General features: G+C 42.7%; 1 protein-coding gene across 3 annotated transcripts in view; it reads right to left on the reverse strand.

The window, feature by feature from the left end:
• Positions 1-23,415, reverse strand: part of EFHC2 (EF-hand domain containing 2) — a 118,056-nt gene that overhangs the window by 40,383 nt on the left and 54,258 nt on the right. For all 3 annotated transcript variants that reach the window (XM_038415072.2, XM_038415081.1, XM_038415061.1), the window contains exons 4-7: positions 19,943-20,166; positions 9,809-10,060; positions 8,071-8,181; positions 7,597-7,735 (exon numbers count right to left, since the gene is read on the reverse strand). In XM_038415072.2, coding sequence (XP_038271000.1) covers positions 7,597-7,735; positions 8,071-8,181; positions 9,809-10,060; positions 19,943-20,166 — 726 coding nt within the window. The remainder of the gene's footprint in view (positions 1-7,596; positions 7,736-8,070; positions 8,182-9,808; positions 10,061-19,942; positions 20,167-23,415) is intronic.

The following is a 23,415-nucleotide window of genomic DNA, read 5'->3' on the forward strand; positions in this document are numbered from 1 at the left end:
AGTAATGTTTGGCAGAAATCAGTCAATAGGAAGGGAAATATTATTCCTAAACAGAAGAACCAAATTTTTAAAACCACTTTTCAACTCTTATCCCTTGGGATCATTCCACAATTTAAATTCCTTGCTTGTGATATTTTTCTCTGCTTTTTGTCAATTTCTATGTTTGTATTGGAAGAACTCAAATGTTTATGTCAGTCTTGGCAAGTTGCCAATAAATTCAGTCCTATCCCAAATACATCCAAACTTTCTGAAGCTTTACTTTTATAGTCCTTCCCCTACCCTACTCTTAAACATTGCCTTAGCTCCAGATTCACTCATCAGCATTATTCCACAACTATGATACCTTTCTCCATATGAACATGACCAATAACCAATCTGTCCTCTCTTCACATATGCCTGTCAACTCAACAAGCTGTTATACGGATCAGGGTGGACTTTATATCTAGCGAAGATCCTGCTGCCCCAGTGTCAGCTGCTGCTCTAGCGTGCCATAGTTGCTCCCCTGAACTTGTGTTTTCCAGTATTACAACTTGCAACAGCTATTGAGGCTTACAGACAACATAAGAACCTAAATAGATACAGTTTTGATGATGATGATTTTCCCTGTAAATAAAGTTTATTAACATGGAAGCAACACTGATAGATGTTGGAAAACAAAAGAACAACGCACTAGGCAAATCACCAGCCAGAAGGATGTCACAACATCCACGGTCCATGAAAGAACTGAGGGCCTCAGAAAGGCAGTGTACAACAATGGCCACAAACAAGAATGGGTTTTTTTTTCTTCCCAAGACTTGTCTCTTCTACCTGGAGTGGGAGAGATTTAATTCACTATTTCTTCCCTTTTCATTATCAAAACAAAAGTATCCAGTGAAAATGGTGAAATTTATACATAGTTCTATAGGAAGAAAAACTTGATTGAATGAATAATGAATTTTTTATCTGAAACATCCCCAACATTATTGTACTGTAGGTCTGGTTTTGGCACATGTAGAGGAAAAGGGTGAAATTTGGGCCAATTCAAACTTTTCCTGAAGTGCTTTTTCAGTCTACATATCTATTTAAAATAGGGGTTCTCAAACTATGTCAGGGCCCCAAAGTAGGTCACGACCCCATTCTAATGGGAGCGCCAGGGCTGGCGTTAAACTTGTTGAGGCCAAAGCCAAAGCCAGAGGGCGTCAGCCCTGGGTGGTGGGGCTCATGTTTGGGCTTCAGCCCTGGGCGACAGAGATCGGTTTACAGGCCCTCTCCCCGGGGCAGCGGGGCTTGGGTTTTGGTGGGCTCAGGCTTTGGTCCCCACTTCTGAGGTCATGTAGTACTTTTTGTTGTCAGAATGGGGTTGCAGCACAATGGAGTTTGAGAACCAGTGATTTAGAACATGCTAATAAACGAAGATCATAGCAACCTACTCTTAAATTCAGATTTATCTAACACAAGTTTGTTGTTGAAAAGTACAGCAAGAATTCAGATGTCAGAATTTCTCCTAAATATAAGTCCTAAACACAAGAAGCACCTTCTCCATCCTTCCTTCAGCAGTTACTTCTATTGCAACATATCCTGTTGCAAATAAGTTCTTAATGGAAAAGCTAACGCCTCCTTTTGAACCAGTCAAGAGGAGTTTCTATAAAAACAAAGCAGCCAATGTATTTCTCTCGGAAGTTACACATGCCCTTTATATATAGATATAGCACAACTAGTCTGGGGGGGGCTTAAATCCTAAATCAATACATAAAAAGAAGTCTCCTGCTAGGAAATTTTCAAATTTTACACCAAAAGCCATCACTGTAACAGAGTAGAATCATATAAACAAACACATGACAAAACATTATTTTCTAAAAACATTATTTCTGGCAATATTGACCCTCTAGAAAATTTCATTGTAGTGTGTGAGGAGTTACATGTCCGACTCTAGTTAAAAAACAAAACACTGTGTACATAAGTCTCTGCATACTGAGTGGGGGAAAAACCCCTATGTGAGTTTGTATGTTGAATTACAAGGTGATCACACATGTATTCTCTAGTTGAAAAAGAACTATCAGATTTATAATGTTGATTATTCTCAATTATAGTAGCTTTACTTTGTGGGACTTACATAGCAAATGGAACACAGATTAAGATCTTTCTTGCACTCCAACAGTGCCACCTAGTGCATGTCTAGTAGACAAGATAAAGATAATTACTCAATTTAGTTTTACTCTCTTGGTACTCAGCAATTGTACATTTGTTTTAATGCGTCAGTCATACCTGTAATCAACCATGCTTAATATAGCACTAATAAGTCATGATATCAACAAAATACTATAGCATTCAATTGCTGTAGTATTTAGGTGTCCATTTTTTGTCTTCCCAGGTCCCATTACATAAAGCCAGTCTAGATTGGGCTCTGTGTAATTATGTAATATTCCTGTGTGGTCTTTAACTTTGGCCTCAGAACCAATTCCTAAGAAGTTCATGATTTGTTATCCCTGAATTCATATTTTATCTCTCTTAAAGTCCTGAAAGTCTGTAACAAAACAGTTTAGCAGAAGTATTTTTGAACATTTGTAAATATGTCGCTTGCTGTAATAATCTACAGAGTAACCCGATGTTCTTATATGTTCTTCACAAAAAAACATCTTGCAAATCATTAGGGACCAATGCAGAAAATAAAGTAAGTGAAGTCCATTTATTCAAGTCTGAATACTCTTGATAGCATAGCAGTATTTTCAGAAACCTTCTCAATCCATAGCTAACTTTGCACACACAGCAGTTGATCCCCCAGTGATCTGCTGCACAACATCTATCCATCTCCTTGTTGGTCGCCCCCTACTATGATGACCTTCTAACATTCCTTGCAACATTTTAATGTGAATTTACTGTGGTATTGAAAGCCTTGGGTGATGAAATCCTATTCATGGACAGGACAGGTACACCATAGGCACTGGCAGTTTTCTCCACACTGCTGCATCAATGCACCTCAATCTTGAAACTGAAGGATCATCTCTATGGGTATGTCTTCACTCCACAGTTAACCTGGATGATTGGCATCTGGGTCTGAGCACCTAGGTTAGGTGCCCAAGCGTGAGTGCCCCCATTGCACAGTCCTACCCTACTTAATGTGTCATCACTGTTTCTGCCTTCGGCCATGCGTGTCTGGAGGGATGGGAGGGAGGTATATCCCATACTCCTTTGCTGTAGGATTCATTCCCAGTCAGTTGAGGGAGAACTTGTCTGTCTGGAGGGACTGTGGGAAGGGCATCGGAGGACTACCAAAACATCAGTAATTTTGTCTACATCTTCACTGCAAAGTGGGTGGGCTCTAGCTGAAGTGAAAGTGGGCTCTAACCCATGCCTCCAGCTGAGCAATGTAAGATAGCCTGGGCTTAAAGCACCTTCAGACCTGAGTCAGAGGATTTTCTATCTAGATATTAGGGAACTCGGGCTAAAACCCAGGTAAAAGCCTGGGTTATCTGTGTAGTGAAGAAATACTCTATGCATGAGAGAGCAGTTCAGTCTCCAGAGCAATTCAAGGAATCTAACTGTGGGGCTGGTTTTGGTGACCAGCTGACTGCTGCCCGCTGACACCATCAAATTACTATCACATAACACACCAAACAGTCACTACATTCTAACCACTTTCAATCACGAAACAAGATCTGAACCAGGAACATAAAGGCAAAAATTTTTATATCCCATTATTAATCCCCAGAGCCATCCAGTCCCCCTTAAGAATAAAAACAACTTGAATATTATGTAGTCTTCTCAGTAGCGAAAATGATGATAAGGACCAGTTCGGTGGCATAGCAAAAGCATTATGCTGGCAAGAAATCAGCTTTCAAATTTGAGATTTCATCTTCTGCTTCCAATTTCAATGGAGTTTTAAAAGTACCAGTGAAGGGGTACTTGCAATTCCCTTGGACTAAACACAGATGATTAGTACTGGACATAATGCTGGTTCATGCATTTGCCAACAACCAACAGGTATAGAAAAGGCCTCCCCTAGTTTCCAACTTTATTTTAGTGACATGAGCTCCTGCTTCACAGTTCGCCTACCAAGTAAAACAAAGAGGCAATGCCTCCTTTTCTCCTGCCTTCCAAAAGGAATATTACAAGAGAACCTATTTGTCACATGATTGGCAGTGCAATCAAAAATGTGACACTATTTAATTTTGGCTCACAAGAATAATAGGAGGCCCTCTTCCCCTTCCACATACTTTTCTATTATTTATTAATTAAATATTATTTATGAAAGGACACTTCTTACTCTACTTCTGTGCTATGATGAGACAGTAAGTAAAAAGCATAAATATAGTTCTCCTCAGAGACACACTCAAGAGTATATTTCCCATTTCATTTGGGCGTTCATTGTTTATAATGTATATGTGGCCATTGCTGCAGTCAGATCATCCTTCTCTTTCTATGCAGCTGCATTAGCAAAATTTAGGCAGACTATATCCCACATTAAGGTGTCTTTCCCTTGCATTCAGACCAGTGCTGCATTCATCCATAATAATGTCAGACTTCCCGCTGAAGGGCATGAGCTATCGTTTACAAAGCTGCTGTCCTTTGAAAACTTTTCCTTTGCTTTCACAAATATTATGCAGAGCAAAACAGGCAAAAACATTGGAAACATATTGATTATCATAACAACTGCACTTCAAGAGAAATCTCCTTGTCCTCCTAAAAGGCAATTCTATTAGCATACAACTCCTGCTGAAGCCATATAGTCAAATAAATGCTTGAACAAAGAACAGCAAGTGGTAAGATGGGTAACTCAAAATCGCAACAGCACCAGTGAGCTTGGTCCTGCAAAATGCTGAGCACTCTGGTCCCAATTTAACAAAACACTTAAGCAAATGCTTAACCTTTGCCAAGGGTACAGTCCTACTGAAGACAAGTTAAAACTAAGCACCTGCTTAAGTGCTTTGCTGGATCAGGAACAGAGTGCTGAGCACATTGTATGATCAAGCTCACAGAGGTATTTCTGCCCGCTCCAAATAAAGTCTGCACAAGCTCCATGGAGGACAAACATACCAATAAATTCAAACCCCAGGAAGAGGGTAACTCACAAACAACAAAACATAAACCCCAACCTTGAGTTTTTTCTCCCAACCTTACCTGTTCCAAGAATTACCCTCAGGACCTCCTTGTCTCTACCCTTAGTCCCCTCTGACTAAAAGGTCACTCCTTTTTATATCCTGATAAGGTATCCAGGGGGTTAACACATCCCGGTAAGTCAGCAGAACTTAGCAGCTTTATGCAAGGGTTCTAACCCCTGCTAACGAAGTGGGTCACATTGAGATGCCTGCATTTCTACATAGAATCATAGATCCTATCACCCTAATACACACTATTTATTTTTCTGATATGTGTGTGGGAAACAGTGTGCCATTCTGCCCTCTCATAAACTTGCCCAACTAGCTGAAGTTAATATCCATAAACAAGTACCAGCAGTCAACCAGACACTATTACGCTAGAGAAACAACCTTTGCAGCCGTAATATTTAGCTGTATTACTCGGTGGGCAGATAATGGTTGTGTTTGTTTCATTTACCACACCACCCCAATTACCGAAGACCCATTCACCATTCCAGTAATCATAGAATGGACATTCTTCATTTTAACAACATGTTCGGGTCTTGTTTAATGTCTGGCATATTTGCACCAGTATTGGTCCAACTGTTTTCTTCTAATGCCAACAAGTGAGACAAAAAGTGGTATCCAATATGTGTAGTTAGCTTCAATAAAGGCTTCTACTGTAATATTGAAGCAAGCTCCAGAGAAATAAAAAGGTGGCCTTCCTCCTTCTGATGTTTTTCAGTCATTTGCTGCTGTCATTCAACAGCACTACAGTACCTCATTCCACCAAGGAGTTAATTGGACTTTGGTCCAAACTCTATGTTCCATCTGGTCATGAGTCTGGGTCACAAACAGGTCTACCCGGGTATCTGGTTTCACATGTCAGAAAAGGGTTGTAGCAGCACTTTTCTCACCACTTTTGAGCAGTCCAGATACATATTAGTATCTATTCACTGGATAACTAAATTGATGGTAGGATAAACTGCTCTTCCAAGGAGACACCCATACTAAAAACAGCTCTGATTCTGAATGGGGAATTCTGGGATTGCTAAACTAAATCCCATACTCCCAGAATGTTTTCCCATCTTGGAGACAAACCCTGATTGTTTTCCAAAATTCAATGCTCCAGTTTGCAATTCTTGAGGCATTATGGGATAGCTGCTGTGATGTTCTAGACTGCACAGATTCTGTATAGTAGAGAGCATTAAATGTAGATTTGCCAGCATCATTGTGCAGAAAAACACAATTGTTGTGAGGATGCATTGAATCGTCTCAAGGGAGACAAACATCTAAACTCAGCTACCATTTTCAGAAAATAGATCATCTGACATCTTTACAAAATGCAGTGTGATGGGAAGAATATGAAACCAGTGTACACACATGTTCAGATGTACATTCTTCTACATATTTTGACTGAAGGTAGGGATATCGGAACAGGGAGGTGGAAGAATCAACAGCCTTTATGTAGGATCATTTTATTGTTCTGGTTTTGAAATAAAAACAGTCCAGGGCACAACATGCAAATCTGGGTTGGTCTTAAATAGATCATGAGAAATGACCCATGTTCAAGAAAGATGAGTTCAAACTGGCACAGGAGTAGAAAAGGGTTACTAGGGTGATGAGGGGAATGGAGACCCTACCTTACAAGGGGAGGCTAAGAGAGCTTGGCTTTTTTAGATTAGCAAAACAGAGGCTGGGAGGGGATATGATTGCTCTCGCTAAATACAGGGAGAGCGAAGAGATATTTAAGCTATGGGGCAATGCTGGCACAAGAATAAATAGTCTAAATTGACCATGAATAAATTCAGGTGGGAAATTTGAAGAAGGTTTCTAACCAGCAGAAGGGTGAGAATCTGGAACAGCCTCCCAACAGGAATTGTGGGGGCAAAGAACCTAATTTGGTTTAAGATAATTTATGAAGTAGGATTGTATGACAGGGTTGCCTGCACTGAGAGAGGACTGGGCTAGGCACCTCTGGACATCTCTTACAGTTCATGCCTTATGTTCCTAAAATCTCACACTTCAGGGGCTTCTGGTGGGTCTCACTCATATGCTCAGGGTCTAACTGACCACCATATCCAAGGATGGGAAACAATATTCCCACAAGTCAAATGGGCACAGACATTGGGCATTTTTTGCCTTCTTCTGCAGAATGTATCTTACTAAATCAAGTCCCTGCCATTGCATCGGTGCACCTCAGTCCTGTTCACTGACTTTGGCCTACAATAGTTCAGTTTCCTGAAGACTGTAACACTTTGGTCTAATTCTGGTTGTTGGGCTTGGTCTGGATGTGGTTGGATGGTGTTTAGTGGGCTGTGATGTGCAGGAGGTCAGACGGGTGGTCCTTTCTGGCCTTGACTCTATAACAACTCCACTGGGACCCCTGCAAAACTAATATTTTGCTGTTAGCTACTTAAAGCAGATTATATATTGCTCCAGGTTTCTAATTAAAAAAAATAAAAGGGTTGCTATTAATAGATTCTTTTAAAAATTCAAAGTTTAAAAGCGGGCACAGAAAAGGATAAATATAACTACTTACTGATTCCATACTTTGTTGTATAATATTCTTTAGTAAATTCATCACAGTCACAGAGTTTTACCTTCCTTCCCCAAACATTGATCACTGCCCCGAGTGTCAGGTCAGAGTCTTTATAAAATTCCTGATGCACAGTTCCTGTCTAAGAAAAGAAAAGAAAGATTTAAGAAGCACCTCTATGAATCTCAGAATAAAATGGAACTTTCTAAAAAAAAAAAAAAAAAAAGTTGGAATTTTACATAAATATTTGATCTTTAACCAAAAAACCTTCCATATTTCACATTCCAAGCTAAAGCTTTTTCTAAACATTTTCACAAACACTGCATATTAAATTTCAACACTGCTCATTTAAGCAGTTCTACAGTGACACCACCATTCTTACAAATAATCTTCTTTGTTTTAGATAAGCAGGATGTTAGAAATGATAAAACAACTGTAATTACGTTAGATGGCCTGAGGTATTCAAAAATATCTGACCTTACGATTGTCCAGAATGTAACGGCCTTTGTTTCCTACTAAGCCTCCAAACACATTGAGAACTGTGCGATCTGTGATTGCACCAGGCTGATACAGCCCTGCTGGAGCATACTGCAAGGAAAGAGAACAGACGCTTAAGAACTGCATCTAATAAAGCAAAAAACAGAGACTTCAGTTACCAAACAAAACCAGCAGTTGTATGAGACAATTTTATATGACTGTTTTTGTGTGAACATTTTTAGTGAGCATAACGAGGCATGCTTATGTTACTGATCTCCAAAGCCACTCTGCTGTTCAAACTATACATTCAAAGTCCTATTGTGCACTTAAGGGCACAGTCTCTTTCTCTGAAGTAACTGGAAAGCAAAGGTTAGCACAACTAAAGTATTGCATACCTATAAAATTCTGCTCTGAGGACTATTATTATTACTGGTAGTTATTATTATATTATTGTAGCATGTAAAAGCTGCAAACGGGATTGGGCCCCATTGTGCTGGGTGCTGCACAAATATAGAAAAGAGCTAATCAGCCTATTCTATTGTGATGAATGTTATAATTAATGTTCCTATAGTAGGTGTTTTAATTTATACTAGTAATTTATTCTAGTTATAACCCAAAAAAAAATTTTTTTAAATGAAGAATCAACTAGATGTGCACATAACTAAAACAGATTTTATTATCTTTTAATGTAACCCCAGTCCCTCCTGTATACCATCCCCATTTTGGATAATCTTTTGCTGCCCTTTCTCTAACTTCCATTGACTTCAGAGAGAAGTAGACACTTGAATCCCAATCTTTCAATGAGCAGTGCATGGATATAGGGTCTGCTAAGTCAGTGCTCATTGTAAGATCAGGGTCCCAGACTGTTGGCTCTTCAAGGCAGGGATCGGTTGTTTTTTTAAAATTGGCCTGTAAACACCTATTGCTTACAGAATTAAATATTATAACAAATATTAAAAGCAAAGGAGGGGGGAAAGAATTCAACACTGCATTACTGCAGATTTACAGTGATGCAAGTCTATCACCAGTATAAGAATGGAATGACACAAAGGTGATTCACGCTCATTGTGTTTGAACTCTAAAATGGTAAGTAAGTTATGGAGGACTAAACTAATTAGTAGACCCTCTCTAAGGGCCTGATCTAATATCAATTGAAGTCAGTGGAATGACTCCCATTGACTTCAATTTGGCTTTGATTAGACACAACTCTAAGAATTCAAGTTAAAGAAATGATACTGTAGCTGCTAGCAACAATTTACATTGCTGAATCTTGAAACTGGACTTTTTCTGAGGACTTAGGAAAAAATCATGGCCCAATTCTGAATGCACATCATTTTTATGATGGTGTAACTCCACGGATTTCAATGGACTTACACTGATTTACACGTGTGTGCTGGGGTATTAAACTTAAACTTCTCCATTAGTATAAAATTATAAGGAAAAGGAAATTGTAGAATACAAACCTATTTGTTCACCCATCTGAATTTTCTCTCTTCTTGATTTAAGTACAGCACTCCCAAGCCTAATTATTTTTTATAATTTTTATACCTATTGTATGATACAATGGGTACAAATACATGGGCAAGAAAAAAAAATCCCGTAATTGTGGTCATTCTCAGTCATTTTGATAATATACTGTAATTAACATTATGCTCCTAATACAGGAATTTGAAAATAATGCATTTAAGCTTTTAGTTGGCAAAAGAACTTAAAGTATGCTGTATTTTCTATTCTTCACCTTTGGTAGCTTCTTCCTATTGAGGAAAAGTGGAACAGCATCCCGGCCTGAGTTTACTGGTATCACTTCTTTTATTTCAATAGTATCATCAGCCAAAAAATAGTGCAGAATAAGTTTTCGTGAGTCCCCAAACGTGGATTCTGTATCATCCCACATACAGTAAAAACGTAAAACGTGTCCATCGTACTCCAGAAACTGTCTCAAAGTGTCAAAGCGCTCATAAGGGCGCAAGGGCTTTATACTATCCGCAATCTGAAGATCAAGGAGAAATGAAAGAGAATTTTTTTAAAATGACGTGTTCTCAAGTGCAGGAAAAACACACAGGGTAAAGACATGTTCTCAGATTAGTTTTAAGGGTTTCAAATTATGCAATTTAGCTACAGTAAATCAAACACAACATAGCCAAAGCACTATTTGAAAAAAGAGGATACTCTCTGTATATTTTTGAAGAGATCGATTATTTTTAGACTTTTAAATCCTTGTTTCTCCTGCTATAAACAGTCCTTCCAATCAGAAAATTGTCAAGTTTTTAACGATAAGATATTAATAACCTGTGCCACACAAGTTTCAACAAATTATCTCTGGTACCTATATGGCTACGTTTCATGATAAACATCACCCTCTTTGATTTCTTTGAAGATATTTTATATCAGTAATTAACTATTGTAAAATAGTTGCTGAAAAAAGCATCGGATGCAGTCAGAGATGATGTAAACCATGGTGTCTGAAATGAAAAAATCTGGCATTTTCAAGGCTTCTGGGGAGCTTACGTGATTGTTTTAGAAACAGACTAAACCTGATGAATCAAGACAAATTTTTGATGGCTTACATGTGGACACACATCCTTTGACCTTTACAGCATTTAGATGCGACAACTTTTGGATATTTTATTCTCCTTAAGGGGAACTCGAAAACTTTCTAGAACATGATCCTAAGCTTTGCACATCCATGTCACACCCAGCAGCACCAGCACTTCCATCATAGCCACCACCATCCCCCAATGCTGGAATGCAGGGATTTTCCACCACACAATTTGGCATTCTTTTCCCTAGACCTCCAAGGTGCTGTGACCAGACTAAACAAGAGGAGGGAACTAGGGAACACTACTTTTTCCGCAAAAAGAAAAGCAGTACTTGTGGCACCTTAGAGACTAACAAATTGATTTGACCATAAGCTTTCGTGAGCTACAGCTCACTTCATCGGATGCATGAGCTGAAGCTCACGCTCAAATAAATTTGTTAGTCTCTAAAGTGCCACAAGTCCTCCTTTTCTTTTTGCGGATACAGACTAACACGGCTGCTACTCTGAAACCTGTCATTACTTTTTCCATGGCTGTGTCTGGGCAACTACAGAGATGTGAATCTAACGTTCCTACTGCACCTTGTTTGTGTAGCATTTTCCATCCCCACCTTATTCCTCCTGCTTCTTTCATATCTTTCTCTTTTTGCCATCTGCTTATTTAGAGCCTGGTTTAGCTAACCAAGAGAGGCTTCACCTTGTTCAAAGTGGTCCTGAGCAGCCCAATCAAGGTAAAATAAAATATTTGTCTTCCACGGACTAGTCACAGAAAAATATGAGCCACAAAATCAGCTGGAATTTACACTACAGCTGTGTGTATGACTTTTCAGTAGCTGAACTGCAAATACCAAAAGAGAAGCTGCATTTTGTCGTCTTTGGTATTCTTCTCTCTCTCTCCCCATTTGAGTGAGTTTATTTTGCATTGTCTTAAAAGAAATAGGATTGACCTTTAGCAATAAAAGCTGAGAGCTATCAGGCAAAGACACCCATTACCAACTAAGAGCTCATCAACATTAGGAAAATACATCTTGGGTGTGTTTTCACACATGTGTATTCTACAGGGTCAGATTAAGACAAGGGGATAGGTCCAATACCCGAAGTCATGTGATGAGTTCAAAAATTCCATTTTCATTTGACTAAAAAAATAAAGGAAGTTTCTTTCTAGCCCTTGTAGAAAGGTGAAAAGATTGAAAACTTCAAAGGACAACTAATGCACAGATGTCTGCCTGAGGCTGCAGACAGCCTGACACAGCTTCCAAGATGTGCAGGCTGTCTCATGTATCTTTATGGGGTGTTAAATTCCATTGTCACTGCTGAGCACTGTCACAGAGGAGCCTCAACAACAGGAAGGGAGAGACAGACATGTGGGGTCTGTACTAATTGCTGCTTCCATGGATGCCGGCTGGACCCCTAACAACTGTCTGCAAACCCCTGACCACAACTCCCAATGGGGGCAGGTCAGAAAAAAAGCACAGTGCCTCCTCTTCTCCATACTGGTGAGGAAGAAAAGGAGACATGGCCCTTAAGAAAGTGACCAGGGAAAAAATCTCTTGTTGCTACTCCCACTGCTCTTCCCTGATTTGTGGGGAGACGGATCCCAAGCCCTGCAGAAAACAAGTGCCCAAACAAATGAGTCTACAGTCACACTTGTGCTTGGACCATAGAATCATAGGGTTAGAAGGGAGCGTAAGGGTGATCTAGTCTAACCCTCTGCCAAGATGCAGGATTTGTTGGGTCTAAACCATCCAAGACAGATGACTATCCCTATCCAGAGTCCCTTTGAAAACCTTCAGTGAAGGCGCTTCCACAAGCTCCCTAGGCAATCTGTTCCATTGTCCTACTGTTCTTATAGTTAGGAAATTTTTCCTGAAATTTAATCTAAATCTGCTATGCTGTAGTTTGAACCCACTGTCTCTTGCCCTGCCCTCTGTGTAAGAGAGAACAACTTTTCTCCATCTTTTTTAATGGTAAACTTTCAAGTACTTGAAGACTACTATCACATCAGTTCTGAATCTCCTCTTTTCCAAACTAAACATACCCAGTTCCTTTAGCTTTTGCTCACATGGCTTGCATTCCATCCCTTTGATCATCGTTGTTGCTCACCTATGGATCCTTTACAGTTTCTCTACATCCTTTCTATACATTGGTGACCAAAACTGGACACAGCACTCCAGCTGAGACCTAACCAGCGCCAAGTAGAGTGGTACTATCACCGTTCATGACTTGCATGCTATGCCTCTGTTAATGCAACCTAAAATTGCATTTTCTTTTTTTTCCCCAACAGTGTCGCACTGCTGACTCATGTTGAGGTTGTGATCCACCAAAACTCCCAGATCCTTCTTAGCAATGCTGCTGCCAAGCCAGTCATCTCCCACTCTGTATTTATGCATTTGATTTTTATTCCCTAAATGTAGCACCTTACATTTGTCTTCGTTGAATTTAATTTTGTCTATAGCCCAGTTCTCCAATTTATCAACATCCCTCTGAATTTTACTCTATTGTCCAAAGTATTGGTAGCCCCCCATGATCCCAATTAAATCTACCTTTAAAAATGTTAGGGAGACAAGGTGGGTGAGGTAATATCTTTTATTGGACCAACTTCTATTGGTGAGAGAGACAAGCTTTCAAGCTTACACAGAGCTCTTTTTCAAGTCAGGGAAATGTATTCTGAGTGTCATAGTTAAATATAAAGTGGAACAGATTGTATAGCACAACTAGTTAACCCATATTTCAAGGGACTATTAAAGGTGAAGCAGAAGGGGGAGGAGGAAGCTGGGGAGGTGGTTATTAATGGGTTACAGATTGTTGTAATAAGCCATAAATCCGATGTTTCTATTCAGTCCATGTTTTTTAGTGTCTACCAGAGTTCTGAATGCAAGTTTCCAGGCTCGTCTTTTGAAAAAGTGTTGTGCACTTTTTCTTAGGATGAGGACTAATAGGTTTATTAGTATTCATTCAGTCTAAGCAATATCATAAGCAGGATGTTGTGATTGGGTATACAAACCCCACACGGAACAACAAAGGGTTAAAGATGCTCTGGGCTCAGGCAGCTCTGCCCACTAAACTTGCAAAGCATGCACAGTCTGAAGGAAAAGCTTAACAGCAGCTCACTTGTGGACATACCTGCGAAGAGGACAGACCGTCAATGCTCAGCTCCTGAGGAAAAGGCTGACTGAAGGCAGGAGCTTCCCCGACAACCACTGCCTGAAGCCTTCCCTCAGGGAAGTGAGGGCCAGACTCTGACACACACTGAGACGGAGTCATTCCCCTCTGTCTCTTATTAATTCAGTTTATTTGCATTAATTGCCTTAGTTTTTTGCTCATGGACCACCCCAGAAGTGAAGAGACTGTGAAGTGACCTCGCTGGAGGACCAAGTCACAGGAAGAAGCAGATCACCACAGAGAAGCAACCATCACCAGGAGATACCCAGTGGGGAGAGAGCTGCTATGCCATGCCTCACCGCAAATAGGCACCATCAGTGAGTCAACCCCTTCACAACTGGTGAAGAACGCAGGACTCTATCCCACTCCTGGAGAGGGTGAAGACTGATTGACCCAGATGGTCAAACACCCTACACCTCTACAGGTCTGAGTTGGTAGGTCAGCCAACATGGATCTCAAGCATCTTCTCAAGTGCATGACAGAGAAGCAGCAGCAGCAATAGGCAGCAGAAGCTGCAACTCCTACACCAAGTGGCAGCCCAACAGCAACAGCTGGCCTGGGCCCTAGAGGCACAACCGCAGGAACAGCAGCAAAGGCTGGTCAACAATTAAGGGGCTGATGCAGCTCAGGGTCTCCCAGGGGTTTCCCCTCCAGAGCCCACAGGCCTCACCAGTCAGTGAAACTCACTAAGATAAGACCTGAGGATGGACCCAGAGGCTTTCCTGGCAATGTTTGAGTGAGTAGCAACCGCAGCCCAGTAGCCACCTGACCTGACAGGACCAGCATAGGCTACATATCAGGGGCTGGACACAGTGTGTGCCCAAGACTACGTGCAAGTGAAAGCAGCTACACTCAACTACCCTGACATCATGGAGAAGACCTTCTGACAGAGGTTCCATGGGGAGAAATACCTCCAGGGAGCCTGACCTTACATAGTTGCCCAGAAATTGAGACCTATGCTGAAGGTATTTAAAGCCAGAGATTTGGAAAGGAGTTCAGTTGGCTGAGCTCATCATGGGTGGAGCAGTTTGCCCACATGCTTCCAGCTCGGACTAGGCACTAGGTGCTCAAACACCAGCCAGAGTCCCTAGTCGATGTTGTCTGGCTGATGAAAGATGATCTAGCTGCTGAAGTGGCTCTGGCAGCATCACACAAGAACCTGCCTGACGCCAAGGGAGCCCCTCGACTCACCAGGGATTTTGGCCTTCAGGCAGTATGATCTCAGAAGCATCAGCCTCTAAGGGGCCCCAGGCTGTCCCTGTTGGGAAACCATAGCATCTCAGCTCAACAAAGGTCTCTGGGAGCCCCATGGACTCCTCTGCAGGAAAGCCAAGGGATGGGAACAGACAAGCCATATCAGGAAAGGCTACCTCAAATATTAGGCTTAGGGCCAGTGCCCACTCAGCCAACAGTGGGAGTTTGCTTTTCATGTGGGCACCCAGGTCATCGGCATCACAAGTGCCGCTATATGGAGTGTGGTTGTGGACAGCTGTGGAAGGCAGAAAGCTGTGCCCAGAAGCAAACACCAGCTAAAGTAATGGTCTCTGTTTGGATAAATGGTACAGAGATGATGGATCTGATGGATTCCCAGTGTGGGTAGATCCTGGTCCAGGACGACTTGGTCCCAAACCCTGAGGCACCCAGGAAGTCTATCTTTCTACAGTATATTCATAGAGACGCTAAATCCTATCCTAATCCACACGTGCAGTTGACTATAGGGGAAAACACGAGTCCCTTGTAGTGGGGCTGGTCTTGACACTAGCCTGCCCCACTATCTGGGGGTGGGATTGGGAGCTTTTCTCTGAGGTACTGAGGGAGTCTAAACCTCCCCAGAGGGATTAATTGAGGGTGCCTTGGGAGATGGGATCTCAAACTCTGCAAAGCTGGAAGATATAGGCGAGGAGCAGGACCCTGGATAGGGGGGATCCATCCTAGTGAGAAGGGCCCCCAAACAACAAAGTGATCTTGGTCCCCCTAACAGGAAGGGGACATCCTAACTAGAGGGACTTGACCTCATCAAGAATCAGAGGGAGGGTTTCTGACTAGGGCCCTACCAAATTCACGGCCGTGAAAAACACATCATGGACCATCAAATATGGTTTCCCGCATGAAATCTGGTCTTTTGTGTACTTTTACCCTATACTATACAGATTTCACAGAGAAGACCAGCGTTTCTCAAACTGGGGTCCCAACCCAAAAGGAGGCCACTGGGGGAGGAATCACAAAGTGATTGTGGGGGGGTTGCAAAATTGCCACCCTTACTTCTGCGCTGCCTTCAGAGGTGGGTGGCCAGAGAGCAGTGGCTGCTGGCCAGACACCCAGCACTGAAGGTAGCAGCACAAAAGTAAGGGTAGCAATACCTTACCATGCCATCGTTACTTCTGCACTGCTGCTGGTGGTGGCGCTGCCTTCAGAGCTGGACTCCCAGCCAGCAGCCACCTCTCTCCAGCCACCCAGCTCTGAGGGCAGTGCAACCACCAGCAGCAGCGCAGAAGGAAGGGTGGCAATACTGCAAGCCCCCTACAACGAACTTTTGACCTTCCCAAAACTTCCTTTTGGGTCAGAACTAAGGCTGTGACTAAGGCTGTGAGTTTATCACAGAGGTCACGGATTCCTTGACTTTTTGTGACCCCCATGACTTCTGCAGCAGCCGGCGCCCCTGGCTCAGGGGCAGCTCAGGCACACACACCCCCAGCAGCAATGGGAGTTGCAGGGGTGGTGCCTGCAGGCTGAGGCAGTGCACAGAGCTGCCTGGCCACGCCTTTGTCCAGAAGCTGAGTGAGGAGGATGTCGCTGCTTCCAGGGAGCCCCCCAGGTAAGCGCCGCCTCACATCCATCCAGTGCTCCAACCCCCTGTCCCCTTCCATACCAAAACTCGGCTGCTGCTGGTGGAGGGAAGTGCGGAGCCAGTCAGGGAGCCTGATGGCCCAGCCAAATCTTCCCTCCAGCACCAGGGGGGGTCCCTGGGCTGCACGCTACCACCCACGCCCCCCCACACCAGCAGGGATCCTGGGCCATGCACCGCGCCTCTCCCCCTCCAAAAAAAAGCAGCCGGGCTGCCCTCCCCCAGCACCCGCGGGGCCCAAGGGCAGTCCCCCCTGCCAAATTTTATTCACGGATATTTTTAGTCACGGACAGGTCACAGGCCATGAATTTCTATCTACTGCCCATGACCTGTCCGTGACTTTTACTAAAAATACTCATGACTAAAACATTGCCTTAGTTATAACACCATTAAATTTCTGATTTAAATATCTGAAATCATGAAACTTCAGATTTTTAAAATCCTGTGATCGTGAAATTGACCAAAATGGCCCGTGAATTTGGTAGGACCCCATTTACAGCCAACTGCCAGTGGTGAACGGGGAGGTGATCTGCTCAACAAGCAGAGCCAGTGGCAGATAGAGTAAGTGCGGCCCTGTGCTCAGCTTCATTTTTGGGGCTCCTCCTTGGGAGCCAGCCAAGAAAAAGAACATTCTCTCTTATTGCCCCCTTGCCCTGTTTTTCATTCTTTTTTTCTTCATCCTCCTCCTATAAGTAATAGGAAGTAAATGAAAATAAAGTGAGGTACCTTGATTGTTCTTGTAGTCTAATTTATTTTTCCACCGACCACTTGAAAATCACTGAGGGTCTTGGCAGACCACTTAATGATCTTTCCCAATATTGTTTGTACAGTTAGCTAACGATTGTAAAGCGCTTTGGATAAGAGCGCTTGATAAAAAAAAAATGTAAAAAAACATTGGGGTACAGGGTCTGGCCAGGACTTAGAGTGAGGGAGGGGGCTCAGGGCTGGGGGTGCAGGGTCTGGGAGGGAGATAGGGTGCAGGAGCAGGCTGAGGGTTGGGGTGCAGGTCTGTCCAGGAGTTAGGGTGCAGGAAGGGGCTCAGGGCAGGGGGCTGGAGAGTGGTACGCTTACCTGGGGCAGCTTCCTTTTGGTGTGCGGGGTGCAGGGGTCAAGGTAGGCAGGGGGTGTGAAGGTGTGGGGGGTACAGGAGTACAGGGCTGGGGTTCAGGGTCTGGGAGGAAGTTAGGGTGCAGGAGTGGGCTGGGGTGTAGGATCCGGCCAGAAGTTAGGATGCAGGAGGGGGCTCAGGGTTGGGGCAGGAGGTTGGGGTGTGGAGCACTTACCTGGGGCAGCTCCCATTTGGTGCAATGGGTGCAGGTGGGAATGTGGGGGTGGGGGTGCAGGATCTCCCATTTGGTGCTCAGGGTAGGGGTGTGGATGTGGGGGCGTGCAGGAGTCAGGAAGGGCTGGGGCTGTGTGAGGGGAGTGCAGGAGTCAGAGCTGGGGTCATGGAGGAGCTCCCAGCCCCCTGCCCTGAGCAGTTCATGGCAGGGGGCTGGGGAGGGTGTACGTGTAAGGGGAGTGTGGGGGTCCTGCCTTTGCTCCACTCTGCCCTGATTCCACCCCCTTCTCCAAGGCCCTGCCCCCGCCTCTTCTCCGCCTCCTCCCCTGAGCGCGCTGCAGCCCTGCTCCTCCCCATCCCTCCCAGAGCAACCTGAGCGCCTGCAAACAGCTGTTTGGCAGCGGGGGAAGTGCTGGGAGGGAGAGGGAGAGGCAGGAACGCAGCACACTTGGGGGAAGAGGTGGGGGGGGGACCTTGACTGCCGGTGGGTGCGGAGTCTGCAGGAGCCGCCCCAGGAGCTGGCAGGACCAAGCTTCTGCCCCTGCAACTGCCTGGCTCTGCGGGGCCCTGTTGTTGGGGGGCCCCGTGGCAGGGCACCTTGTGTTTCACTGTAAATCCGCCTCTGAGCAGAGCAGTACCCCTGGTTTGAGCTCCAGGCAGAGCAACTGTACCAGTTGGAGAAAGACCAACTGACAGGTGAAGTTCAGTTGCAACTCCTCATTCCCTGGCCTCATAGGCGTGAGGTTATGCGACTGGCTCACAACACCCTCTCTGCGGGTTACCTCAATCATGAGAAGACCCTGTCAGGATTCTGGATCATATTTTTTTGGCTCAGAATTCACCAAGAAGTCAAAGGCTCCTGCCTCACATGCCAACAAGTAGGACCTAAAGGATGACAAAAGCCCCTGTGGTCTGACTCCCCATAGTAAGCATCCCATTTGAAAGACTCAGGATGGAACTCATAGGGCCTTAGAAAAAAGTGCAGCTGGGTGCAAACATGTATTAGTTATAGTTGATTACGCCATCCACTATCCTGACGCAATCCCAGTGCATGCCCTCAATGCAAAGATTATTACAGCAGAACTGCTAAAAATCTTTGACAGAGTAAGGAGTACCTAAGGAGAGTTTTACTGATCAAGGCATCAGCTTTACGTCTTGGCTACTGAAGTGTGATCTACTAAAACGAAAGACTCTATATATGTCTGTCTATCATCCGCCAATGGATGGTCTGGTTGAACTATTCAACCAGACTCTGAAAACGATGTTAAAGTTTATTGCTGAGGGTCCACATTACTCGGATCATCTGATTTCTCCCCTGTTTGCTATTTGAGAAGTTCCCCAATACCTACTAGATTCTCCCCATTTGAGCTCTTATGTGGGAAACCACCATGAGGAATTCTTGCTACTTTGCAGCAGAGGGGAGGCATCTGGGAAACAGCTAGCACAGTATTACAGTTAATATCTATATTAAAAGAGTTACTTCCAGCCCTACATGTGGTGAATCAGATTTATTAGAGACAATCTCATTCTTTTTTACTAAGTCTCTAATAATTCTGATTCACAACATATAGGGCTGGAAGTAATTCATTTTATATAGATATTAAATGTAATATTGTGCAGTTACATGCAAACAAATATTGAAGACAATTTCACTCCTGTGTTCTTACAATTTTTAGTAACAGATAAGAACTGTTTTATCAAGGAAATACACCCAACAGATATTGCTTTTATCATAAGACTTTCTCATGCTAGCTATTCCCCAAATGCTTCCCCTCTGCTTCAGAGTAGATGTGCACAGCAACAGGAAAATGGACTTGTCTGGGACTATATTATGTGCTATTGCCTGTGATAGTGAGTCAAAGTATACCAAATGGGTGTTGTGTTTTCTGCTTTATTTTTTGGTACTAATTCCAAATTTAATTAACATATATTAAAATAGTTACTTGGACACATTTTTAATCTGCTGGGAAAATGTTCTTTGCATATGAACTCACAGAGGCTTTTTTGTTTGTAAAATTAGATTTTCACCATCACTGTCTTGCCTTACCTTTTGTCGATCTCTCGTGTATGGATCTTCTGGATGATATGCTGGAGGATTTAATCGGACTCCCAGCTTCCTCAAAAAATTTTTTGTGAATTGATCACAATCTACAATCTTATACCTTTGGGCATAAAAGATTACTTCTGTATTGATGTTGAAATAATCTACAGTATAAAACTGATCTTCATTAGGAGATGGAAGTGGAATCCGATGACGCCGGACAATAGTTCCTGTAGCAAAATGATAAGGTAAGTATCTTTTGCTCCAAGGATCCAATTTCACATTAACCTAGTAGGTTGTTTGATTTTTTTAAAAAATGGAAGAACCCATATAAAATTAAAAAAAAAAAAATCAGAGAAACTGAAACAACTATTCCTTTGTTCAGCAAAGATTGTGCACATAACTATATGTAAAGGGGGATCTTTTTTCTTCTTCTAATAAAATAATAATAATAATAATACTTTGCATTCATCACCTTCAGAAGTTCACAAATCATTCTCCAAATTCTGAGGTCAAACACACCTCTGTGATGCAAGTAAAGAAAATCATTACCTTCTGAGACCAAGATTTACAAGTATGTTATTGGAACAGATTCCCAGCTTGTGGCCCTTAGATCTTAGGACATGACTGCCGGGTATTTTCTTAACAGCATTCTAAACCGGATGACCATCCAAAGGGGAGGGTGGTCTTTGCCACTTCTATTGAGAAGCTATGGCAGCCCCTACTGCCTTTTACGACCAGTTATTTTCTAAAGAGAAAGGTGAAAAGTCGCACAAAAACCAAATGGCTAAAAATCTATGGAGGTGGACAGCTGGATGACACAGTCTGGGAAACAAAGGATGGCAGAGATGGGACGTCCCAATACAACACTCCACAGGGTGAGAACAGTAATCCATCATTGTGATAAGAGAAGACAACTGTCCTGCCCAGGAGAAACTGCCTGAACTTCCAAGCATGAAGGGAAGGGCTTTCAGCTTAAGGTCACTAAGAAGTAAGTTGAAAGCAGAGACAATATTGAACTGATTGGCTTCCAGTGGGGAAATGCAGACCACTGACTTGGAGAGCAGACTCAGGGCTCACCAATCTGACAACCTAGACAAATTTGGGACTTGCTTTTATTCTTTATAATACCTGAAGCAAAGGACCAGCTCCCTGGGAGCAAGGTGACTGCTAATATCCACACTTAAGAAAGGGAATCACTATTGTTTTATCAGCTAAACACCGGGGGACCAGTATATATCTTACATTTTTCTATTATTCACAATCCTAGCACTTTGTGCGTCTCAAAAGACTTTGGGTTAGTTCACTGATATCTGTAAACACCACTCCATCCATGAAGAATCCATCAACTGATATCCATCAACTGAAACAAAGGTTAAATTACTTTCCTGAGGCCTCAGTTTTGCCACAGATAGTCTGTGACGAGAACCCAGAATTCCTGACTCCACCTTCTGTGCTGTAGTCACAAGATAAGGCATTCATTGACTTATATATACACAACACCAGGAGGACTGGGGTTACTAACTATCGGAATCTCTGTCCAGAGGTTCTGAACAGGATTAAATCCTAGTAAACTTCAAACTGCTTGTTGCCCTATTTCTTGTTACACAGAGCCAGCCATAATCAGCTGATTGCCTAATTACCCATTCTTATTTATATTATGTAGTACATAGGTGCCCTAATCAGGAAGCAGAACCCCATTGTGCTAGGCACTGTACAAATACATCACAAAGAAATGGCCCCTGCCTCAGTGAGCTTACAATCTAAATATGAAATGAGTGATAACAAGCACAAACCACCACCAGGTAGGGGAAGCACCAGGTAACAATGAGACAAATTAAATACAGAACAATAAGTAGTGGTCACAGCACGCCATCTGCCTAATCATAGTTGGCCCATCCACAGCAACCTTAGTTTGCTTTTACAAGTCTAACCTCCTTTCGCCACCCAACCCCTCAAAATAAACTCTCCGTCATATTTCAGCCTTTTGCTATACCCATGGGTGCCTGCAAACATCTATCCTTGAGACCATTTCTCTCCATGCTGAATCATGGAAGTCAAAAAAACAGATACAACTGATAACAGACAATGCCACCTCCAAGCCCTCACAGATAATATTTTTTAAATGTCTGCACATTTAACTTTAGGAAGAGAACTGATGAATTAGTAGCCCTTCTTCCATCCCTTGACTGGATACTTGTCCCTCTAGGGCTGGTAATTCCCAACAGGTACTCCCAACATTGAGAATGACAAACTTTACATCCATCACACTGCAAGTTTTACATTGGTTTTTCCTTTAGATATTTATGCCTGGAAAACCAGACTCTCAAGGAAAGGGTGGAATGAACAGCAGATGGTGTCCTGTGGTATTCGAGTCTCATTTACACTAATGCACTGTTACACTGTTAGCAGTGCAAAGGGACCTTAAAGTGGGCGTAAATTGTCTTCAATGGGACTATTCCTGTTTAAGTTAGACATGCTTAAGTACGTTGCTGAATTGAGCACTGTGCATTGTGGTGGTAAATGCCTTAAAATTACATATTATTCACAGTACTTGAGAAGCAGTTTGTAGCCTACTGCTCAAATAATGTGCTGCAGTTAGGCATGTATACATTAGGACCCACAATGATTATTTTTCTCTTCGGAGTGAATTTAGTGTTTATAACAAGTGGTGAAAAAACAACAGACGACTTTAGTCCAAGGATTTATCCACATAGGAACACCAGCATGGGCAACAGTAAAAAGGAAATCTTTCCCACACGAATGTTTCTCAGCCCATTACTGAGAAACCACCTCTCGGGAACGAAAAGGTAGTTAAGCCTTCATGTCCTTTCAATCTTTGCCTCCCTGAGGAGCCTAGCAACAAAGGTACTACTTTGTGGCAATAATTTTGCAATGAGGACATCTATGGGCTAGACTGGAATAATATCACCAACTCATTCAATCAGAAATTGTAAACAGTTATAATCACTACTTACAGCTACATAGTTCTTTTACCACTATTGGTTCCCAATGTGCCTTACAATACTAATAAAGATGTAACAATATTCAAACAGTTCTAGTACTTAAGTGAGTACTGTGTAAGTGTGTGTCATATACAATATTTCAGGGGTCTTGTCCCTAGTCTTCATGCAAATAGGAGGGCTCTTTCCAATATCTTTCAGCTGTGCATCTTGCACTCTACTTGTTACCACCTGAATCCCTTTTTGATATTTCTCCAGTGTTGAGAAGTGGTAATTTTGCTGGGATTTTTCTTATGAATTCCTGTTTGGTGTGTGAATTGCTGCGTTTCTTAGTTAGCCCATGGAAAGTCTTTATTGGATATCTTATTTCCCTGGGGAATGGCTCTAGATGGGTTACATTCCAGCCCTGTACTCTCGGAGTTATTTGTCAAATATTCACTCCTGTTCTTAAAAGATGCCAATTTCTTCTAATTTTCAGGGAAGTTAACCAAATAAATAAATTTCCCAGTGTTTTTC

The sequence above is a fragment of the Dermochelys coriacea genome, chromosome 1 (genome assembly GCF_009764565.3).
Source record: "Dermochelys coriacea isolate rDerCor1 chromosome 1, rDerCor1.pri.v4, whole genome shotgun sequence".
NCBI classification, from domain to species: domain Eukaryota; kingdom Metazoa; phylum Chordata; order Testudines; family Dermochelyidae; genus Dermochelys; species Dermochelys coriacea.